The following is a 23586-nucleotide window of genomic DNA, read 5'->3' as shown; positions in this document are numbered from 1 at the left end:
AATAAGGTTTATGTTTATATTTAACATGTATCTGGAGAAAACATTAGCTTACTACTTGAAATCTGATTCATTTTAGCAATATCTTTGAGTACTGAAAGAATTGCCATTTTCTTTTAAAAGGGGCCATAATTTAATAGTAGTTTTTATGGGAGTGAGGATGGAAGGTGATGGACACATTACTGTGCTAAATGCATGCATCCACTATTAGGGCATTTCATTTCCAAGAGGTTAATGCAGGAGGGGTAAGTGAAGGATTAAGGTTATGTGGTATTTTACAAAGGTAAAAGATCACTTTAATTCCCTCAAAAGTCAAAAGGTTTGGGAAAATCAGGTTAGTGTGAGTATTAGAGATGTTTCTAGAATTCCATTCACCTGTATTGTAACTATTTCCATCAGTGATTTCTTGACTACAATGAAATAATTTTCAACCAGAAAACCTTCTTGATCTCATTTTCCCATATCATAGTTTATAAAGAGACACAAACTCAAGAGATGACAGGGATAGAAAGGTAATTTAAATGAATGAAATGGATTAAATATAAGACACAGGGAGCCAAAGTGTCCCTAAAAGGAGTGACTATGAAAATTGTGATACTGATATTGCTGTATTTTTCTGTTTTTCCAAAGTCACTGGGATTCCAGATTTTTAGATAATTCCTCAATTTTTTACATTTTGGCATCCAGATTTTTCAAAAGCGTTTTTGTGGGCTGGTTTTATCTATGGACCACACATTTTCACTAGACATCATATATGGAAGAAGAGTATGCTGTTCATCACTCATTGCAAATTGTTAATAGGATACAAGTTGGCCACTCATGAGTGCCTACACCAGTATTTTTCAAAGTGTAACCCTAGACTGCATGCATCAGAAACATCCGGAGTGTTTATTAAAAATGCAAGTTGCTGGGTTACACTTGAGAGATACTCAACCAAATCACTAGGGTTGGGATGTGCCCTTTTAATAAGCTCCCATATGATTCTAATGTAGATTAAAGTTTGCAAAACATTGGCTTATTAGTTTGTTTTTGCTTCCCTATGATAAAATTAAGAGGAGAATATGCTGAATCCTCTCAGGAAGAGAAAACGTGTCACTCATACAGATACACAGAGAACACAGATACACCCAAAAGCCTTTTTCCTAGTATTATATAAAGGTAGTCTCTCACATGGGCCTTCATGAGTGATTCAATGAACAGTGCCCTAAATAGCATAATATCCCTAATAAATGCATCAGTGCGTATAAATAGTGGTCAGTAAGAATGTGACCTCTGAAGCCAGACTGTGGAATTTTCAAATACTAGCTCTAGCTTGCTTTGTCCCTTCATGGCAGTTTGACCTAAGGCAAACTGTTAACTAACCTCTCTTGTAGAGCTTTCTTAAGGATGATAGTGTTATCATTAATAAAAGTGTTATTGAAAGAAGTCAATAAGATAATGTGTGTAAAGTACTTAAAATGGCATATATTAAGTCCTTAATAAGTGTCAGCTATCATATTTCATAAGATTTACTATCGTAATGTTATAAGACTATTCTAAAACTTACTTTACTAGTCCAGGCTAGGTAACATGCTGTGCAAAGTATTTTAAGTTCCAAAGGTACCTACTTTCTTAGGTGGGTTGAAACTATTCCAGTGATTTTTGCCTTAATTATTGTGACTTTTAGCATAGAGTCCAGCTGTTTGATACTGTAAATTTTGTCAGTGCTAACGATAAAGCATTTTTGCTCTCTGACAGGAATCCCCCCCACTACTTGGTTGTTTATGCTGAACCCAGCAGGAATTTGAAAGAGGACCTAAAAGCAAATTTAAGTAGTCTTGGGAGTTTGAGTCCTCACATGAAAATGTTCAGAAGAGGTGGAAATTCTGGTTCTATTCTGTATTGATACTTAGGTTTTCTTGAACTGAGTAGCTGAAGCTAGAACAAATGCAAAGGAAGATTCTCTTTGGTATGTCTGTAGAAATGCTTGATACTAAAAGAAATACCTAAAATTTTCACAGCTAAGAGATGATGATAAACAGATGAAAGCAGTCATTACAAATGGAAGAGTAGTTTTAGTGAGGTTGAAATTATTTCTATTTAGAATACATTTTAGAGAACATATTTTGTAAAATGTTGATAAAGCTACTAGCATATCTGCTGCAGATAGTAACTTGATACCTCCTAGTAGTAGGAATTCTTGTCATGGTAGCATCTTGCATGTAAACTTTAACCTCTAATTATTTGAAAAATAAATAAGAGAATGATGACTGTTTTCAGAGATCACCAGGGCTAAAAATAATGCAAAAGATTTTTTTTGGTATTTTTTTTCCAGAAAAGAATTTACTTTGTTCAAATGTACCATTTCCTTCTGTTCAGTTGGTCTTTGCTGGCTTTAGAAAATAACAACTCCTTTTAAAAGTACTTTAGTTTCAAAATGAAAATGCTTTAATTTTTTGTGTTTCTGGTTGGTCTTAAACAGCAATTGCTAGTTACTGAAATCACATGTAAATGAGGAATGGAAGTACAAAGAAAGTACTGGTGAATTTGGGAAGTTAACTGCCAAGAGTTACTCATTTGCTTAGCTACAGATGTTGGTTTTATATGTCTACATTGTAAATTTAATTTCCTAGAATGAATTGTTTATACTTTACCAACATGCTGCCATCTGTCTTAGGGTCTAATGAGTGTAAATTTTAAATATGCTGATGTGTATCTGTAATGTTTATCACTTACAGTTTCAGTTTTGGGATTTATTATTACTATTCCTCTCTGTTAACTGGTATAGAAAGGAAAATTAAAACTTTAAGGTAGAATCATTATTGTATATATATCATTTAAATATCTGTTGTCTTATTTTTAATTTTTATTTTGCTTTTATGCTGCTTTATTCCAGAAAGGAACAGAGATTGCTAACTGGTATCTTATATGGTGGGTTTTTATTACACATTTAAATTTGTTACCAACGTTTAAAAATGTAGAGAGTTCACAAAAATACTGATTTTCCATGTTCTTTTGCAAATGTGATTGTCTAACCCTTTTGGACTCAGTGTGCTTACATGAAAACAATCAGTTGCACCTCATGGCCTTTCCAGATCTTAAACCTGACCTGCTTCTCTCCTTTATTCTGCCTGCTCCTCTACTCATTTGAATTTATTTGGAATAAAAACAAAAACTTGATTGTAGGGAATTCAAAAGTAAGTTGAATTTTCCTTTTTTTTTTTGTCACATCAAATTGATTTGGAATAAATCCATGTTAATATGTAATATAACAGTATGTCAAGTGTATTATTAAAATAGCCAGAGACTTGCTGAACACCTCATTCTAGTGGGTATTATTAAGGTTGGGGGTTTATTACCAAAACTTTTACCACCTCCAAATACCAATTCACTTAAACTTTCATTCTGAATCATCTCTTAACCTTTCCATTGTTAAGTGTTGAAGTAACACTCCACTACCATGAACATTTGTTATATTACAACAGTACCCAGTGTTCTTGGAGCTCCTTGTTTTGTAAGTTGTTTCAGATATATACTGCCACCTAACCACTCATTCTAAGACATTATAGATTATAACAAACAACATTTTATTATTTCTCATTGTTCTTACAGGTTTTGAATTCAGGAAGGGCTCACTTGGGCGTTACTGATTTAGGGTTTCATTCAGATAGTGGTTGGAGGTAAAACAGCATGGGTCTTCAAACAGCTTGGGGCTGGCCAAGAATCTTTTTCTCTTCATATAGTGTCAGGATTTCTCCACATGTGACCTTCTTTTACCTAGGCTGATTTGAGTTTCTTCACAGCATGGTGGCCTCAGTGCAGTAAGACTACTTAAAATAGGGCTACCATGTGAGTATTCTACCAAGCAAGGTGAAAGGTGAATCTCCTTGACTTAGCCTAGAAAGTGACATAATGTAACTTTCACATTCTCTCTTAGTTGAAACAAACTACACCTCTCAATGGAAGGAGTGGAAATACAATATGAAATAATATGCTAGATGGGGGTATTGCTGGGACCGTCTTTGAGAAACACAGTTTGCTGTAGGAAGTCATAATATATTTAGTCTTATAACTGTTTTGATTTTTCCTTTGACTTTCATAAAAGCAGATTCCTTACACAATATATGAGTCTTATATAATACTTTATTTCAGTTATCTAGAACTCAGTTATCTGGCAAACTTCTGTATCTGAAACATATATAATAAAAAGTAAATTTCCAAACAATTAGATTAGAAAGTAACACAATGAAGTTAGGCTTAATATTCTGTAATATATAGAATGTATGTTACTATATGACAAAGCATGAGTTTAGGAATCTTACTAGAGAAAAGATCTAAACACTACCTGGCTACCTGGCAGCTGTGTAACCTTGAGGAATTTTTTAAACCTTTCTGAACCTCAATTTCCTCATGTAGAAAATGTGGGATAATGATATCTCACAGTCTTGTTGTGATATTTAAGTGAAATAAAGCATGAACTAGTGGTAGCTCTGTCAGTGTTTAATTCTTATCCCATACTATGTACCAGTCTGAGATAATATATTTGTATTTTCTAAGCCCTGTAGTTGCAAACTTCCTTTATGTCTCTTGTTGATCTCTGATAGTCTTCTAGCATCTCTAGACTTCTGCTTCCATCCCAAGATCTTTCTATTTCAGGCATAATCAAGAATTACAGGGATTGAGTTTTGTTTTTCTTTTAGTCTTTTTTGATAATTATTGTTTTATTTATTGGGAAGAAAGAAAACTTTAACGGTCAGTTTAAACTTCAGCCATAAAATTAATGTTTGTCAAAAAGTATATTTTGTTGAATATGTGATTTTCCAAGTGAACATGTTCAGTGGTATCAACTGTCAGCTCATCTCATCCAAGAATGAGACCCTAAATATGTATTTCTATAACTTAATTCTATATTTTCTAATGCTTAAAGTAATTCTATACTTAAATTTGGTTAATGTATTTGATTTATTTATGTTATTTATTTGCTTTTGTGACATATTACTGAGAATTATATAAATGAAGTTGAAATTATGTTCATCTCATTCAAAATGACTGATTTTTATTTATAATTGTGTCAAAATTCAATAGTGTAGAAAATACAAATAATTTCCCCCTCCTATTTTAGTTGCTTAAATTGTCACTATTGTGAAATACCTTACATTTCCATAGGTTCAGCTTTTTATTTTTGTAGCATAAATACCTATGATGTGTTAAACTATCAGTTTGGTGAACTTCCTGAATTACAGTTTAGTTTAATTTTTTTACAGAAAAACAACATGTATTATTTATTGTGCTTTAAAAGGCTTATTAGTATTGTATCCTTATTTGTTACTCCCTGACCTGCAGCACTCTTCAAAATTTTTACGGAAGAAATAAATGATTGCTAAGTAATACTTAGTTTAAGTGGAAGGTTGATGAACTTTTTGTGCTTAAGTTTGTTCATAAAAGTAACTTAAATGGTGGAACTTCAAAAAAATGGTATTAAAAACATATTTAAAAAATGATATTAAAGTTTGTTTTCTTTCATATACTTAAATTTTGAGAATTGTGGAAAATTACATTGCTTTAAGTCAGTTGCTCTGTCATCACATGAGGCTTTTGCATGACTGAAATACCTGTAATTACTATGTCATTTTTGTCATAGTTGACTTAAAGGTATAACTATAATAATCATCAACTAAATTCTTGGTGAGCAGCTGTGTAAGACCAGTCTAACAGCTGGGGTAACGCAGCACAGACTGTAAGAGTTAAACTTAATCATGAGGCAAGTTATGTTATAGTCATTGAGGACTTCATACTAGGCATTTCTGAAATACTTTAAAAATTCAATCCAATAGTTGGATTTCCGTTTTATCTCAAATATTTCTTTAAATGCTGAATAAAAGGGTAAGGAAAAGTTTGATTTTAATATAACAATTAAAGTTCTAAGCACAAATATGGGATTAAAATCCAAACATGACTCATTAAAAAAAAATCCAATATACTTTCTCACTGTGGTAGGCCACTATGGTAAGTAGGAAAGGAAAAATACATACAAATTATTATGGTATAATATGGAGTCAGAAAAATCCTGAGGTTATTTTTCTTGAATTTCATCTTTTAAAATCATGTTTTAAAAAATCATTTATGCCTATTAATTTTTTTCCAATGAAAATCTTCTCTTATATTTATTATACAACACTACATATTCTCAACAAAGGGATAGATGTCTGTTTTTAGAAGGTATACACAAATTTTGAAGCAGTGAGTTTTATTTAGATCTACTTTATAAAACAATAACTACACTGTTCATTAAACGATACTGAAGGAAGCTTACCAGATTGACAATCCAACACAATACAAGAAGATGCTATAGTTGGTACAATTAGAACTGTAATGCACTCTTAAAACTGCAAGGGACTTGCAATTCTCAATTGCCTGTCCAGCCTTTTCATTTTAGAGATCTGAAATCTAAGACAAGTTAAGAGACTTAGCTGAGATCACTGGTCAGACTTGGAGCTGAAACTAGAATTTCAAATTCACCCAGTATTTTTTGTATACTGATAAATTTGCTAGGAGTATCAACTCTGGGTAATTGGCTGATAGATCATTGAGGCAATAGTTTAGTCAAGAATAATTTAGTTGTAAATTGATTTTGTTATAAAAAAGTGAATCGTTAGAGTTTTTGAATTACGGAATTTCTAGTGTACCATAGGTGGTTTTGTAATTTTTAAGGACTTTTTCTTATATTTTACTTTTTAACTTCTAACTTTGTTTTCAGCCAATTATTTGGAAATCACTGGAAATTTCCAGCAGAATTTGGAAACCACCTAGATGTCTGGCAGTCAGACCTTCATTATATAAACCAGAGCAGTTACAGTATTTATGTAACCTGTTACTGTAGCATTTTTATTTTGAATAAGTTACATATATGTGTACACATACATATGTACATGTATATATATATAATACTTTTATTTTGCAAATGTCCAATTTCCAGGTCACATTTTTATAATGCTTGTATGAACTGTATGTGTTGTTTCAGAACCCAAGCTAATTTAAATAGGGGCTGCCCTTTGTGCCTTGATAGAGAAAATTAGCAGGGAAGTATACAGTAGTCTCCTCTTATCCATGGGGAACATGTTCTGAGACCCTAGTGGATACCTGAAACCACTAACTGTATGTTACTATGTTTTCTCCTATACATACATGCCTATGATAAAGTTTACTTTATAAATGAGGCACAGTAAGAAATTAACAACATAATAAAACAATTTTGTCAATGTGCTGTAAAAAAGTTATCTGAATGTGGTCTGTCATTCAGAATCTTTTATTGTACTGTATTCACCCTTCTTGTGATAATATGAGATGATTAAATGAGATGAGAAGAAGTGAGGTTGATGATGTAGGCATTGTGATGTAGCCTTGAGCTGCTATTGACCTGATGATTTCTCAGGAGGATCACCTGCTTCCAGACCTTGGTTGACTGGGAGTAACTGAAACAAACTGTGGATAAGGGGGGATTACTGTAAATAACATGTTGTGATCTATTAAATGTTTACATGAATATAATATCCCTAATACATTATAATTGGAGGTTATAATCTTTCTTAATGAACACTTTGAGAGATGTCTTTCACAACTTTTTAAGGAATGTGATTTGATTTAGAAATGTGAATGATATTAATTTTTATACATTTCTATTAATTTAGCATATGCCTTTTATAAACAGTAAAACTTTAAAAGGAATGTCTTATATATGCATTTTTCTTTCATACTAAATATAATTGTATTTTTGTTTCTACAATTTAAATAATGATATTGGGAATTTTTTTGCAGTTGTTACTAATAAAATCTTAATAATTCTTCATCATTAAGCAAATAACTTACTTTATTGATTTATCCTTCTTTTCCTCTGTTTAAACTGCTTTATTTTTGTACATGGATTGTTTAGACTAGGGAGTTACTTTAACACTCTGGTATTTAAGATATTAGGAAACACTGAAAACAGTGACTTACATACAAAGAGTAATCTGTCTTAACTTTATATCCCTGAATAAATGAGTATGCTTTATAATACCATATTCTCATCCCAAAAGGATATTGATTCTGATTTATTTCACTTTAGTAGGGTTACAGTTTTTAGCATCTGGAATTTTTTTTCTATTTCTAGAAAAGAGTAAGTCACTTGTTGCTTAAATTCACAGAAGTAATGAATAATATTGTTTAAAAAAGCATATGGTAATACTGTCCTCAAAAGTTTTTGATATGAGATTTTGAAAACTCTTGGTACAAAGTCATTTGTACTTGTAGGTAAACTTGTATGTTTCAAGTGATTTAGCTAATTCAAGAATAGTTTATGAAAAATGGAAAATGTTTATGCTGCTTGTATGCTAGCCTTCTGCATAATAATGAAAGAAAATGTCAAAATCTAGAATAAACTACTGTAAATCTTTTTGTTGTTGTAAGGGAACTGGAGTATATTGGACTGTAATACATTTTAGATATACCACATTGTTAATATTTTGTTACATGTAGCATTTGTATGCAATCATCTTTGAGCAATGCAAACTTTTAGAAGAAAGAAATCAGAAAGTGGTAAATGGGCAAAATACCTTAAATATAGATTTTCTCTTTACAAGTTCCCCAACATTGAGTTCTTCTTGAATGGATAGTCAGTGATTTCTGGAATCTTCACTGTTAGGTAAATATTTTGACAAAATTATGGAAATCTTTCTAAAACTTGTAGATGGGTTATGTTTTAAAATATTCTATTCCAAAGTTATTACAGGTGGATTTTAGACTCTCCTCTTGGTTTTCCTAGTGACTTTTAAAATTGAAATGTAGGTATTAATTTAAGTGGTAGAACCAGGCATTAGACTAAGGCAATTTGGCTGTGGTGTTGATGCTCCTTCCTACTATATTATATCCCCTTAATACTTGGTATCATCTCAAAAAGAACTTGTCTGTTTTGAACAGTCTCAGTTTGATAGGGTGTTTAATATTTATAAGTATCTTAAATGTTTTTAAAAGCATAATTGAAACTAAGCCTTTCTTTTATCTTGAACACAAAGACCTACTGAATTTTAAGGTATTAACAATTGGGATTCTCCTCTGCATTGTTTATGATTTCCCTCATTGACTAGGGTTTTCTTCTCTATTTGAATATTTGGGATTGAATTTCTCATGCTAATTGAGATCTTGCTTTAGAAGTACTATTAACTTGAATTCTCCAAAAAAAGATGAAACTTGGTAGTATACACATTTATAAATTAGTGCTCACTTTGTTCAATCACTGATACCTTTTTTTACAAAAATATGTTGTAGACATACAACTGGATTTAGTATTTGTTTGTATTAGGGTTGCAGTGCTCTTTACTGTCCTGTTGAGGGCAGCTATTCACTGACTAGAAAAATGAGTTGATTTAGAATGTTACTCTGTGTTCACGAAACCTTGGTATCTAGGGTGAAACAGAATGCTTGATATACAAACAGCCTTAATTTTTACTCCTTTTATTATAGTAAATAATTTCTTGAAAATGAAAAACTAGCTTTACTTTGTAACAATTCCTGCCCTCTTATAAGCAGGAGAATGAGCACTGTTGATTTTAGTTTTAATTTTCCTAGTCTGTATTCTTTTCAATTCCAGTTTTTTTCCCCCTTAGGATCAGCCTCCAAGGATATTAAAGAGCCTTTATATCTTCCTTATTTGTATCTGCAAATAAATACATGTGACTATAAAGTTTTTGAGGACTTTTAAAAGTGAAAAATTATAATTTTCATTATATTCCCTCTATTAACTAATAGATTAAGTGAAGATTAAATTTGGGGTTGATCTTTTTGATTCATTTTTCTATGCAGGATTAGTATGTTAAATTTGGGGAATGTAGTACACTGTTACAATTTTTCTGCATTAAAATAACCGTAGTTTAAATTCTGTCTTCTATGTGGTTCAGAGAAAGGGCCTTTGAGGGGGGTTAATTAACCAACTGACTTCAAAGATAACACTTTGAAATGGATTTTTTTGAGAATAAAGAATGTCAACCTACATAAAACTATATGTAATATTAACAAAGTAGACAATGATAGTATCTTGGAGATGGGGCATGTATGGGAGCAACTTAAAGAGATTTTTCTAACGAAAGGAAGACACTATATGACTGAAGATTATGTTATACAAAAAAAGTTTTGTGTTAAGAAGTAAAGAGAGCATCAGAGGAGATGCTGAGACTAGAATGAGTCTAGAGACATCCATTCTGCAAGATAGTAATTGTTTATTGGGGTTGTACACATGGTTATCTTAAATTTATCTCACCTTTTTTCTACCATATCAACTTACAGGTTTCCAGGACCCTCTCTTCTATCTGTAAAATCTCTGTTGGTGTTTTTTTGGTGATGATGATTCTATTCTTCATCACTTACTTTTCTATTAAAACAATTTTTTATTGTGGTTCAATATCTGTAATATGATATTTACCATTTTAACTATGTTCAAGTATACAGTTCAGTGGCATTAAGTAAGACCACAATATTGTGCAACTATCACCACTATCCATCTCCAGAATTTTTAAATTTCTTTCAACTGAAACTGTACCCATTAAACACTAATTCCTCATTCCTTTCTCCCCCTTTCCATCCCTACTTTCTGTCTGAATTTAACTAGTCTAGGTACTTTATATAAGTATAATCAAAGAATAGTTGTCCTTTTTTGACCTGAGTTATTTTGTGTTCTGTCTTCAAGGTTCATCCATGTTGTAGCATGTGTCAGAATTTCCTTCCTTTTTAAGGCTGAATAATATTCTCCTGTATGTATTTACCACATTTTTAATCCATTCATCCATCAAGGTTATTTGGATTACTTCTACCTCTTGGCTATTGTGAATAATGCTGCTGTGAATGCTGGGTGTACAAATATCTGTTTGGGTCCCTGCTTTTGATTCTTCTGGGTGCATATCCCAAAATGGAATTGCTGGATCATATGGTAATTTTTTGAGGAACTGCTATACCATTTTCCACAGGAGTTACTTCCATTTTACATTCCCACCAGTGATGCCCAAATATTCTCATTTCCCCACATCCTTGCCGACCCTTATTATGTTCTGTGTGTGTGAGTATGTATGTGTGTGTTTTTAAATAATAGCCATCCTAATCAGTATGCAGTGGTGGTTCATTCTGGTTTTGATTAGCATTTTCTTAATAATTAGGATATTGAACATCTTAACATATGTTTATTGTTCATTTGTATATCTTCTGTGGAGAAATTCAGTTTTTTACTTTTGTGTAACTAAAAGTTTCACCTCTGTTAAGATTTGTATTTAACTACATTTAAATTGTAGTATAAGACAAAGATGTACTTTAAGAAAGTAGCATCATGGTAGGACAGGGAATATTTCTTATGTATGGATTGACTTCCCAGCAGCTCACTTTCGTAAAGCAGATCTCTCCAAAGTCAGAAATCACCCATTTCTGACATTCTTTTTTCTAATTCTCTCCATATTACATTCTGAATTCCTGCTGTAAGGATCCATAAAAGCTGTTGGAAGAAGAGATAAGTGTGCTGACTGGCTGTTGGAAGAAGAAAATAGAATGGAAGGAGAGAACAACTTGGCTAACTGAGCATTGTGAATGGATAGTTTACATCTATTATCTACCATCTATTAAAACTCCTTACCTACTGATTCTCACATTCTGCCTGTTTTCTTATCCTTGTGTAGCAGTCTAGTTCATGGATTTGAATATGAAATGTGGTATAAAGATTATTTAACATTAGCATAAGTGGTTAATTTAGAGAAATATTTGAGATAATGCTGGAAAGATTAGTTTGGGGCTACTTTGAGGAGAGTCTTCATCTCTAAACTTTATCTTTAGACATTGAGGAACCACTGAAAATTCTTAGAAGTAGATTGTACACCACATTTCCTCTCTGTTTTATAAGATTTATCTGACTGTGGTATGTTGGAGAAATTAGGCGCTAAGGATTTGCAATGTATTGGGGTAGTTATTACTTTACCATGATAACTTCCCATTGCACATTACATTTATAAATACTTGACATTTTTAAAAATATCTTTAATCAACACATGATTGTTATGCTTTCAAGTAGAATCACTGACTTCTTCAGAATTATAGAGATTGAACTGAAATTTGCAAAAACTAAAATGTCCACTGGTAAAACTAATCTGAAGTGTATATTAATAGCTATAGAGAGAGGGAGTCGATGTAATGATGAGACAAAGAGTGGTATGCATGGAAAAGGAAAGAGGAGCATGCTTAAGATGAACATTAGAAAATATAGTGCTCCTTCAGACTATATCTAAGATAGAATAAATGTATCTATTCATTTTTTTGAACATGTATACTCTCCTTAAATTTGGAGCACAATTCAAAACATTACAAAAATATTAATGCTGATATTTGGATAAGGAAGACTGAATAAAATATTTAAGAGAAAACACAATGTTTATTTTTTTGTATTTTTGTAAAGAAAACCTTACTTTCACTTTGTAGGGAATATCTAGGTTAATAGTTGGAGAAGTTTTGAAAGGGACCTTACAAGCATTTGCATTACTGACTTTGTATGGGACGTTCACCAGCTGTTTGACTGGCAGGAGCAGAAGCTTTCACTTCAGTAGTTTATAATTCCTGGCTATTCTAGGATGGTTTGCACTTCACCAAGCCTCAGACAGGTCAGGACATTTGGTTGGAGAAGGTTGAAAGACAAAAGCAGCAGGCCTTTGGTTCTCAGTCTTTAATTTTTTTAATTAGAAAATTGTATTTTAATTTGATGGTTAGAGTTTTTAGTAATGTGCCTTTATTACATGTAGAGAGTATTGATCAGCCAGGAGAAGTTTTAAAATGTCTAAACTTGGGAAAGCTACTCTAAACCATGGCTTGGTTCCTGTTGATCTTAAAAATGCAAAAGAGCCTCTACCACATCAAACTGTGATGAAGATATTTAGCATTAGTATCATTGCCCAAGGCCTCCCCTTTTGTCGAAGACGGGTAAGTCTCTCACATTTGAAAAACAGGAATATTTATTTACAAGAAATACTTCTGCCTCTCTTAGTGAAGAAATGCTTCAAATTTCCATTGATATTTATAGCTAAAACTAGCAGAGCATTATGTAGTCAGTGAAAACTTACATAAGTGATCGTTTTAATAATATGATAGAGAGCTTAGAGGGCAAGGTTACTCCGTCCACCTTACTGTCTCATTTATTTTTCATGATATTAGAATCCTCTAAATTTATTTAAAATTGATAAATGTAAAAAAGTTATATTTTGAAATAATGTTGGCAAATACTAAAACCCAAAATTTGTGTTTCATATTTTGTTGGAAAAGAAGCTGATAGTGTTCTCCTTACACATGGGAATTACAGCAGTTAGCCCTTTTTTTAGAGTGTTCCAAATTCCTAAGGTTTGTTTGGTTCTTTAAGCTGTATTTTTAAATTGCTGTTTCTTATTCTCAAACTTGATGAAATAGGGACATTGCTTTTTGCTGTTATAAAATAAAAACAGCATGCTATTGTGTGGCGGTTACGATACAGTTTATATATAGACAGTCCTGAACTACCAAACATTTTGCAGAGCTTGTGTTAACTTACAAAGAAGTTATGATCTATTGGATGTTTTTCAAGTTATGATCTGTTGGGTCCTCTCCCCTGCCAAGTGTTGACCCTGTTAATATTAGCAGTTTTATTGTATTTTCTGAGTTACTTGGTATTACCATTTTGAATTATTAACTGGAGTGATATATTTTTAGATCTAAAATATGTTTATGATCCTGAACACATTAAATAGCAGCAACAAAAAAAAATTCTGAGAATAAATATTTGCATGTATCATTGCTAATAGTGTTTTAGTCCCTTTTTACCCTGTTTTATTTTTTCTTAACTGAAAGAGAAACATTCTGGCAAACAAACACTCATACCACCTGAAAAATATTTTTCCCTCTTAGTAAAGATAATCTTCTATTTGCTGGGACTTAAGTAACCTTTGTGGAAATACGTTTTCTAATTATCTTGGCTCTTTTTGAGTAATTTCCACTTGTACTCCAAGCAAGTGGTAGCCATGTTGAAAAACATTTTGAGTGAAGTTTAAGAGTAATAAAATTCAAACACTGAAAATGGAATACAAATATCTCCATCACCCTTTTACTTTCTTCTTTACTATCATTTCAGAAAGTGTTTCTTTTATTTTGTCTTTTTTCACTTTGTCACTTTTTTTAACTTCTGAATAAAGTCATTGCTCTGATTTAAGCATTTACACAGAGGCCTCTAATAGCTTTTGAGTCATTGATTAACTGATTTATTATTTTAATAATTCTGTAAGAGAAAATACCAATGTAAGTAAATTCTTTTAATTGAGAAAAGTGTAGTTTTTTTAAATCAAAGGGTCAAGGTATCAACAATCAAGATAATTTTGTTCTTTGTTGTTGAATATTTCTAATAAACTTAAATACAGTATATGGGAGGTTACTTCACTGAGTCACAAAGTATGTTTTCTCCCTTTGTTTCTAACATGTATGTATGAAATTTGAAAAGCTTGGAAGCATATTTTGTAAGAAAATTTAATAGAACTTGGGCTTCCTAGAGTCACTATTCAATTTGACTTTTCTAGGTTACTCTGTTAAGTTAAATTATAGCTGTGCATCTGTAATAACAGAGGAAGACTATTTGAAAAATAAAATTCATACTAGAAAAGCTTTTGGAAGATAGTTAAAAAACATTCAGTTTTAGACTGCCTCCTTGTCAGTAATTTATTATTGCGTAACTCATTGACTCTGACTACTAGAAATATTAGAGGGATAGTGTAATTATATCCTCCCCCCTTTTTGCAGCTGATTAATTTAGATAGCTTTAAATTGATTCATATGCTCTTTGTATTTAATTTACTAGCTTTCCCTTAGTAATTTTTGAAATGTGTTTATCTTAAAGGTAAAATAGATTTTTCATGTGATATGTAATTATATTTTGTGTCTAATATCCAGTATATCTTTTACATTAGGTACATTTAGCTCCTTTCAAGCACATTGTTATATACTGACAGCAAAGTTCACAGAGTAGATAGACTTTTATTTTTTTAAAGTTTTTTTTCTTCCAAGTAGTAAGCTAATGTGAGGTACCTCATAATACTATTAGCATTTGACCTATTAAAACTTGAAAATTTTGAAAAACATGATATTGTCCTTCCTCCATTATAGATGTTGATCCACTTAATATTTGTACTACAATTAAAATTGTGAAAAATCCTTTAAAATAGTTGTCATAAGTACTACTTCAATTTGTATCTCTTGAAATGTTTTCAGGAAATTTATTTACCTCATTATTAAGAATAATATTAGTACTGGCAGTCTAATTTATTATTATATAAATGATTCTAGGCTCCCATCAGAGATACTTTGGACTTAATACTAACAATAGTAGAGAAATAACAATCAAGCTATTAACCAGTTACTTTAAATCAAAATGTTTCAGTATTAAGGTCCTCATAATTTATTTATATTTGCTCAGACTTTCTTGACCATAAGTGTTACCTGGAATACTTTTGAAAATACAGAATCCTGGGTTCCCCACTTTTGAAAAGTCTTATGTCAAAATCTGGATTAAGGTTCAGGGATCTATTTTTTAAAAAGTCCTGTAGATAAGTCTTTTCTCAGGAAAATCTGAAACTACTACTTAAGTACATAACTTTTTATTCTGAAAGAACTGATTGTTAGAGGAAGAGAAATTTTATAGGAAAAAATCTATAAAATCACTGGAAAATTATTTTTCTTTGAAATCAGAATGCTTAAATATGGTATTTCGGTATTTCTTAAATCCTAAGATACATTATTTTTTACATCTTAAACATATAAGATAAGGATACCTCTTGATGGAATTTCATAACTTATCTGGCAGCATTCTTTTTAGTAATAAGAGATACAATGATGTCTTTATAGTATGTTGAAAGAAAATGTACTTCAATGCTTAAATCTTATTTCTTATTTTGTTTTTGTTTGGAGATTTTCAAGCACCTAGAATATTCTTTTAAAGTTATTCTTCAGTGTTATTTTGGTAGAATTTCCAAATGATATGCCATTGTAGGTTTTAGAGGACTTTTTAAAGACATCTGGTTGACAAATGATATCTTATTGTTTATAGACAAATACTGCCTTAGAGTGCCTTACATATTGTTGGGTTTGCACCATGATTGTATAGTATAAGCACTGTCAATACTGTTGACTAAAGAATCGGAGTAGAGCTGCTGGTGGGGAACAAATGGGGGCAATGTGGGATAAGAACTTGTTCATCTGCAACCCAAGAATTCAGGCAACATTGAAATATATGATTGGGATTTCTGATAGTTCAAAACAGTGTTGACCAAGTTCTATTCAAAATACCACATTTAATATAATTTTCTAATAAAAATAGAAATAGAGTGTTTGTGTCATTTGACAAAATATTAATATCACTGCCATGTATTGTTGTCATTGAGGATTAGCTTAACTTAGGTTACAAACTTTTTGTGCAAAGGGCCAGTGAATATTTTAGGCTTTGAGGACCATGTAGTCACTGTTAGAACTGCTCAGCTCTGCCATAGTGGAATGAAAGTAGCTTCAGACAACACTTAAACAAATGGGCAAATGAACATGACTGTATTTTAATAAAACTTTTTTTATTAAACAGTGAAATATATGTTTTTACTTATAGCAGTACTACAGTAAGTCTTGTGCATTCATCTTACTGCTTATCTATAAGTTATAGCTCATTGGTAAAATTTCATTAACTTTTTTTCTAATTCTTTTGTAGTTATATGGAAGAAAGTCTTTGTGTGACTGATCACTAGAATTTTAACATACCACTTACTATTGCCCTTCTTAATGTACAGTATTAGTATAATATTAATGTTTGCTATCATTTTTAAAGAACCTATGTATTCTTAGCACTGTCCCAACTATTTTGTATATTTTGACTCATTTAATCTTTAAATGTCTTAAGTGTTAAGAACTTTAAGTTAGGTATTATCTCTATTCAGTAGACTAAAAAACTGATGCTCGAACAAGTAAACTCTCCCCAGTTTTCCTGGTAGATAGTAAAGGTAGTGTTAACCCCAGGACTCTCTCATGCTGCAGGTTGTAGTAGTCCTTCTCTATGTACCTTTTTTTTTCTCATGTGAACTTAGTATTTTTCAACTACAGTTGACCCTTGGACAGCATGGGTTTAGGGAAGCCCAAAGCCTGTGCAGTCAAAATCCACATGTAACTTGTGACTCCCCAAATCCTTAGTCGCTAGCAGCCTGCTGTTGACCAGAAGCCTAACCAATAACAAAAACAGTCTATTAACAAATATTTTGTATGTCATATTTTATACTGTATTCTTACAGTAAAGGAAGCTGGGGAAAAGAAATGTAAGTTGTCACGTATCTCCAAACATTTTTTCCAATATGTTTATTGAAAACAATCTGCATATAAGTGGACCCACACAGTTGAAAGCTGTATTGTTCTAGAGTCAACTGTACTATTGTTTGGAGGGTAAGCATGGGGGCCTATCACTGTTGACATTGTTTCTATGAGAAAATAATATTGACCTACAAATAACTTGGTAGCATAGTCCATTTATAAATTAAGGATTTTGTTTCATCTCATACGATGTTTCACTTACAGAATTATCCCACATTATGCAATAAGTATAGTCATGAAAACAAATGATTCAAACAGTATGCATGTTCGTCTGTTGTCTCTGTATAGGCTGAGGGTTGATACTTTTGAAGAAAAAATTATTCATGACATTTGCTCAACAGTAAGACTTTATTCAGGGAGGCTATTGTGATAGGTATAGGGACCACTTCAAGGGGGTTTTCTAGTAGAGGGGAGAGATTGGGCCCAACTGTGACTACAACAGAGAACACTGAGACCTTATAGCCAAGGAGCAGTGTGGGGATCAATGGGTGGAGAATTATTTAGAGGAAACTTAAGTTGTAAAGGAGGGATTCTGATTTTACCAAGGTGGTCAGACATCACCTGGGACATGATGGAGGATGATCAGATACTGAGGGCGATCAGATAAAAAGGGTGCAGAATTCTTATCCCACACTGCCCCCATTTGTTCCCCACCAGCAGCTCTACCCCGATTCTTTAGTCAGCAGTGTTGTCAGTGCTTTAGCAGGATTCTTGCTAAAATTTGACTCTTGAGAACATGCCCAAAGAAAGGGCCTCATGAAAAAGACTGTAGGGGAGCCTGACTAGAGTGGTCAAGGAGGAAGTCTTTGTCTTACTTCAGGGTCTGTGTTTGGCAGGCAACACCTGAGAACAGGATGCTGACAGATTAACTGCCCTCAAACTACAGTGTGGTAACATTTTCATCAGTTTGTTCAATTAGTACTTTTGACAGTGATGATGAAAATTAAAAACAACATTATACCTCTCTTAGCTTCATTACTCTTTTGGGTTCAAGTTTTTTCTTCGTTGTTGAGTTATTGATGATAATAGCAAACCTACGTTCAAAATTTTAATCTCATTCAGACACAATCATATTGGTTGTTTTTGTATGTATAATCCTCAGTTTGTTAAAGCTGTATAGAATTTTAATTTGTTCTCCTTTAAATGACTGTTGATGAGTCCATTGGTACCTTTACATCAGAGGTCCTTCCAGTTTTATCAAATAGTTGTATTGCCTTTTCAGAAAACATCTATTTACTCTATAATGAAATTTTCATTTTTATGAAGATTTTGTATGTACTGAAAGGGTAGACTGTGATAAGCTGTGTGTTGATAAAGCAAGTTTGTGATTTAGTACCCTTTTGAATTTAATAATTTAATAATCCCAGAATTCTCTGAGTTGAATGGTGATATAGGGAATTTTTATTTTCCAATACAAATGAAAATTGTATTTCCAATAATTAATATGCTTTACATATAAAATAAGACATGCTGAAGTTGTAAAATTTACAAAAAATATTTTTCTTTACTATTTCCTAAATTATCACTAATTCCACTGCTCAGAAATAACCACAATAACAATTTCAAGTAAATCATGTTTTAATGAAGTTGGCACTTCAGTCCAATTCTAATGTATTGCCAGTGGTTCCCCATGGTTGTAGTTATTCAGAAGTATGTAATCAGCCAAGTGAACGTTCCTTACTGCTGTTGAGTTGATCAGAGACCTGATCCAAAAAAGCTTTGAGCTTTTTTATACATAAATCTTTAATATCTCTGTATACAAATTCTAGTAGAATTACTAGGCCAAGAGGTACGTTTTTTACATTCTTGATTAGTACTGCTAAATTGTTTTCCAGGAAGATTATACTAATTAAAAAAAAAAGCATGAGGGACCTCTAATGTTCTTTAAAGACAAAGAAGTTATCTTCCAAGCAAATCTATCCCTACCATGACAAAGTTTTCTGGATTTTACATAGTTGATATTATGTCATTGTATTTCCATGTTTATTATTCTAGATTTTCTATCATGGGACTTTTTTTTTTGAGAAAGTAATTATTTATGGTTACACTTAAAACTTTGTGAGGAACATTATGTGAACAGATGAAGAAATTGTTGCTTATGGTGATTTTTAAAAATTCTTTCTGGAAAATAATATATGCCATAAGCCTGTCATGTATATTATTTTCAACTGTAATTTTCTTCTACTACTACTGTAGTTTTTAAACTATAATCTGTGTTTTTATCTATACAATTGATATATATAGTTTTATTATTTGTCATTTAACACATTTTTACTTCGAGTTTTAGGGCTATCTCAATTTTTATTTGTCATGTTAGTTTCTACTTCTACATTTCTAAATTTTAGTGTGATATTTTCACAGTGTAAATGACAGCCTGTCCCTAAGTAATTGCTATTAATAATCTCTCCTACAGGAGTACTTCTCATGCTAGCAAGAGCAGCTGCCAGGAATACTTGCCTGTTTCTTACAGCACTAATAGTTAGTCTTACATTTCTGATAGAGCTTTTCCTTTAGCCCAAATTCAGGCTTGGTTTTTTTTTTTTTTGATTCTAGTCTAACCATGATTAATTCACATTTGAAGTAGTTGTAGCAAGTGTGCTCTTCTAAAATGTCTTGATGCCTGAAAGGCATTTCATGAAACTCAACATCCATTTCATGGAACTCTTAGAAATAGGTGGATATTTTCTTAGCGTACAGAAATCCGAAACCTTTAAAGAAACAGTATCTTCCTTCTCTCCCCCATACTACTCTGTTCAGTGTCCGCTAGTTACATTTGTGCCTCTGTCTCTCCAGATCCTTTTTGTGACCTCAGAATCTATAGTACCTCTGATTGGAATCTTCCTTCTAGCACTGCTTGCATATGCCATCGTCTTTACCCATTGTTGTCATTACCTTTGTCCCTTTGGCATATATATATATTCTGCTCAGTGGTGTTATTTGGCAGCTCCATATAGTTGTCTTGTCTCCTCAATTAGGCTATAAACTCTTAGAGTTCAGAAATTATCTTTATCTTTTTATGCCCCTGGCGATATGCAGGAGAATGTTAGTATAAATATTTGTACGACCAGTTCTTTGAAGTATGTGTTAAACTTGGAAAATTCTTTAAGGAGTTTTTATAATGTAAGAATATGGCATGTTTTTGTTTACTAAATGTTTTAAAATGCCTGTGCAGCTGTGATTTTGAATATTTCATTTTCTAAATTTAACTAAACTCAGATACAGTTTGACACTTAATTTTAAAAGTAATTACTACTTACCATTTTGAAAATGGAGGGGAAGCAAATGTAGGGTAAAGTCATTTAGATGGTGCTTTTGAGAGTCTACAGTAGCTCAAAAATGTCAGAAATGCTGAAATACAAAGAAACGATTGCGCACTTTGGAGAGAAGGAAGAACAGGGTGATAGGGTGATGGTGTGAGCAAGTTTGGAGAGAGATGTTAATAGGGTACCTGATTTTTTCTTTTTAAGTGGAACTAAAATGTTGACTTCCTAAGGTTTTTTTCCTCACACATATATTCCATTGAAACTTGGAAAAAAATGAGCATTTTCAGATCATCTGATAATCCTTTATTGTCTACTACTTACCAATAAAGGAATTAATTATTACCACATATCAGACCGTTCTATTTTAGATCCTGTGAATCTTTTTCTTGAGAATGTTTCATGCATCATGAATAAATATTAGTAAACAATATAAATTATAAATTTTCTTGCAGTCTTATTTTCTGTACTGTGCAAAGCATTGGCTATAAATAAAGGTGATGATTCTTCATCCCCTCTGCCTGTGTATATGCAAAAATGAAAAATCACAATCCTTTAAGCATTTTATAGTCTAGTGGTAAAACCATTAAGAAACCTTTATAGTACAAAAGGGTAATTGCTTAAATGGACCCATGTACAAAGTGCTTTGGGAGCATGAGAGGGTCACCCAAGGGAAGTCTTCACAATAAATTGAATTGAAACATGAAAGATGTTTGCTAAGCAGATGATCAGAGAAGTGATAGAAGAAACTTGTATTATTGCTTGGGTGCACATCTTGTTTTTCCACATTAACTATACTGCTGCAAATGATTCCTTTATATCTTGACATTTGTTAACATCAGCCAAAAAATATGTATTGAACACTTTGAATGGAATTGGGAACATTTTCTAGAACCTGTGAATATTACAATGAACAGGATAGACAAAGGCCATGTCCTTATGGAGCTAAGATTCTAATTTAGGGAAACAAGAAATTAACTGTTAATGCTAATGTTCTGATGACAATTAAAACAGGGTAATGGTATAGAGTCCAACTTGGGATTCAGGGGAGGCACTATTCTAAGTTCTTTACACATATAAACTCATTTAATCCTTAAGGTAACCTTGTGAAGTAGGTTGTATTATATTATCCCTATTTTATCCCTATATTATCCCTATTATATTATCCCTAGTCCCTATTTCACTTGAGGAATCTTGAGGCACAGGAAGGTTATATAACTTGCCCTAGAGCTAGTAAGTGATATAGCTGAGATTCTAGCTTGGGTGACTGTCTCCCTCATGAATACTGTGGGCTGCTAACCTGGGTGAGGTTTTATTGAGTAAACTATCCTTAGTGTCCAGATGTTTAAGGGTTGGCTTCCGCTATGTAATCCTGAATTTTTAAATATGTAATTCTCACTTTGTCTCCACAATTTATGATGGCCTTGATATCTAATTATTGATAACATTACTTTCTAGATTTTTTTTTTGTCATCAACTAATGTCTTAGTACTAGGTTGTGCCTCAATTGTCAGATATGAATGCAAAGCAAATTATAACATGATTTATAAATCTACAACTACATCATAGAAATAAATGCCATGAATTGTTATCCCTTATGTTGCTAGGTAACAATCTATACAAATAGTTTAGTAATTTTAACAACACAAGGCAAGTGTTAAATTTATAGGTTACAAACTACTAATATTTTACAGAAACTAGCTTAATATTAAGACTTGTAGTATGAGAGAGAGAAGAAAAATATGCTAAAACTAAACTTGCTTGGTACTGAGCTTCTGGAAAGGTAAAATATGAAATAAATCCACAGTCCCTTGTCTGTGGACCAGAAGTCCAACAAACTCTGAAAACTAAAACCTAGCTCTAACAGAAGACAGTCCTTTTATTATTTGTCTGAATTTTCATATATTTTGCTGCAGAAATATTAACATGTAATGCAAGGGAAGTGTTCCGGTACATATATGCACCCTATTACCTCTTAAAACTTCAAAAACATTCTGAAGCCAGGAACACAGCTTTCTCCAAAATTGTGGAACTAACTCTACAGACCTTTGAGTTTGACAGCTATCACCCACTTATAAAAGTAGAATACACTTTGAAGTGTCAAAGTAGTCTAAGCCTTAAGTCTCTGAGTATATGCATATTGACATGCTTTATAAGATACAGAATATAAATACCTTAATTTTATTAACCTAGTTATAGGTAGCTCCATATAATGTAGCATTAGTTTGGAGTTTATTATTTTTCTTCAGTGATTAAGTGCATCTTGTGCTAGCAGATTTATACTTAAAATGAGGGATGAGAACCCAGATCACGTTTTTTCTTCTCCCAGTATTTCCATGGGAAATTAACACCACTAAATTAATTTTAATTCTGCTAATATGTATTAAGCAAACTCCCTGTATGTGTTGCCAGTATAAAAAAGATGAATAAAGCAGAGATTTTCTCTTAAGGAGGCTATAGATGCTTTTCTCTCTCAGACTTACCTCATTATCCCTACTCTATGGTCACGTATCAACATCAGAGGAAATGGACTTGTTAATTCATTCAACAAATAAGCATCTGCTAATTGCCAGATACAGTTCTAGGCACTTGAGATACATTCATGAACAGAGCAGAAAAAAATCCTGCCTTTTATGTAGTAATAACATTTTATTGACCCTGAGGATTCTGCCTAGTTAAGGACAGCATGTTTGATCTGTTCCAGTGTACAGCAGGTCAGCAGACTCCTTTATTCAGTTGCATACTTTTCATTTCTAAATCAACAGGTGATAATTTGTGTTACAGTTTCTCCATATGTGTATATAGATACCTACATACATGTGCATACATACATGGATATACTCTTTACCTGACTTGATAGGATTATGTTGGTATAATGTATAATCTACTGATTTTCAAATGCTACAAGATAGTGTCCAGTACAGAATATCATTTT

The 23586-nt window shown here is 32.2% G+C and overlaps 1 protein-coding gene across 12 annotated transcripts in view; it reads left to right on the top strand.

Moving 5' to 3' along the window:
• FBXW7 (F-box and WD repeat domain containing 7) overlaps positions 1-23586 on the top strand; it is a 229553-nt gene that overhangs the window by 155006 nt on the left and 50961 nt on the right. Inside the window, exon 1 of one of the 12 annotated variants that reach the window (XM_036887778.2) lies at positions 12551-12954. The exons of the other annotated variants lie outside the window; for them this stretch is intronic. Coding sequence (XP_036743673.1) covers positions 12808-12954 — 147 coding nt within the window. The 5' untranslated portion in view covers positions 12551-12807. Of the gene's footprint in view, positions 1-12550; positions 12955-23586 lie in introns of those variants that run through there. 12 annotated transcript variants of the gene reach the window in all.

The sequence above is a fragment of the Manis pentadactyla genome, chromosome 1 (genome assembly GCF_030020395.1).
Source record: "Manis pentadactyla isolate mManPen7 chromosome 1, mManPen7.hap1, whole genome shotgun sequence".
NCBI classification, from domain to species: domain Eukaryota; kingdom Metazoa; phylum Chordata; class Mammalia; order Pholidota; family Manidae; genus Manis; species Manis pentadactyla.
This window is presented reverse-complemented; position numbering and strand designations above follow the sequence as displayed.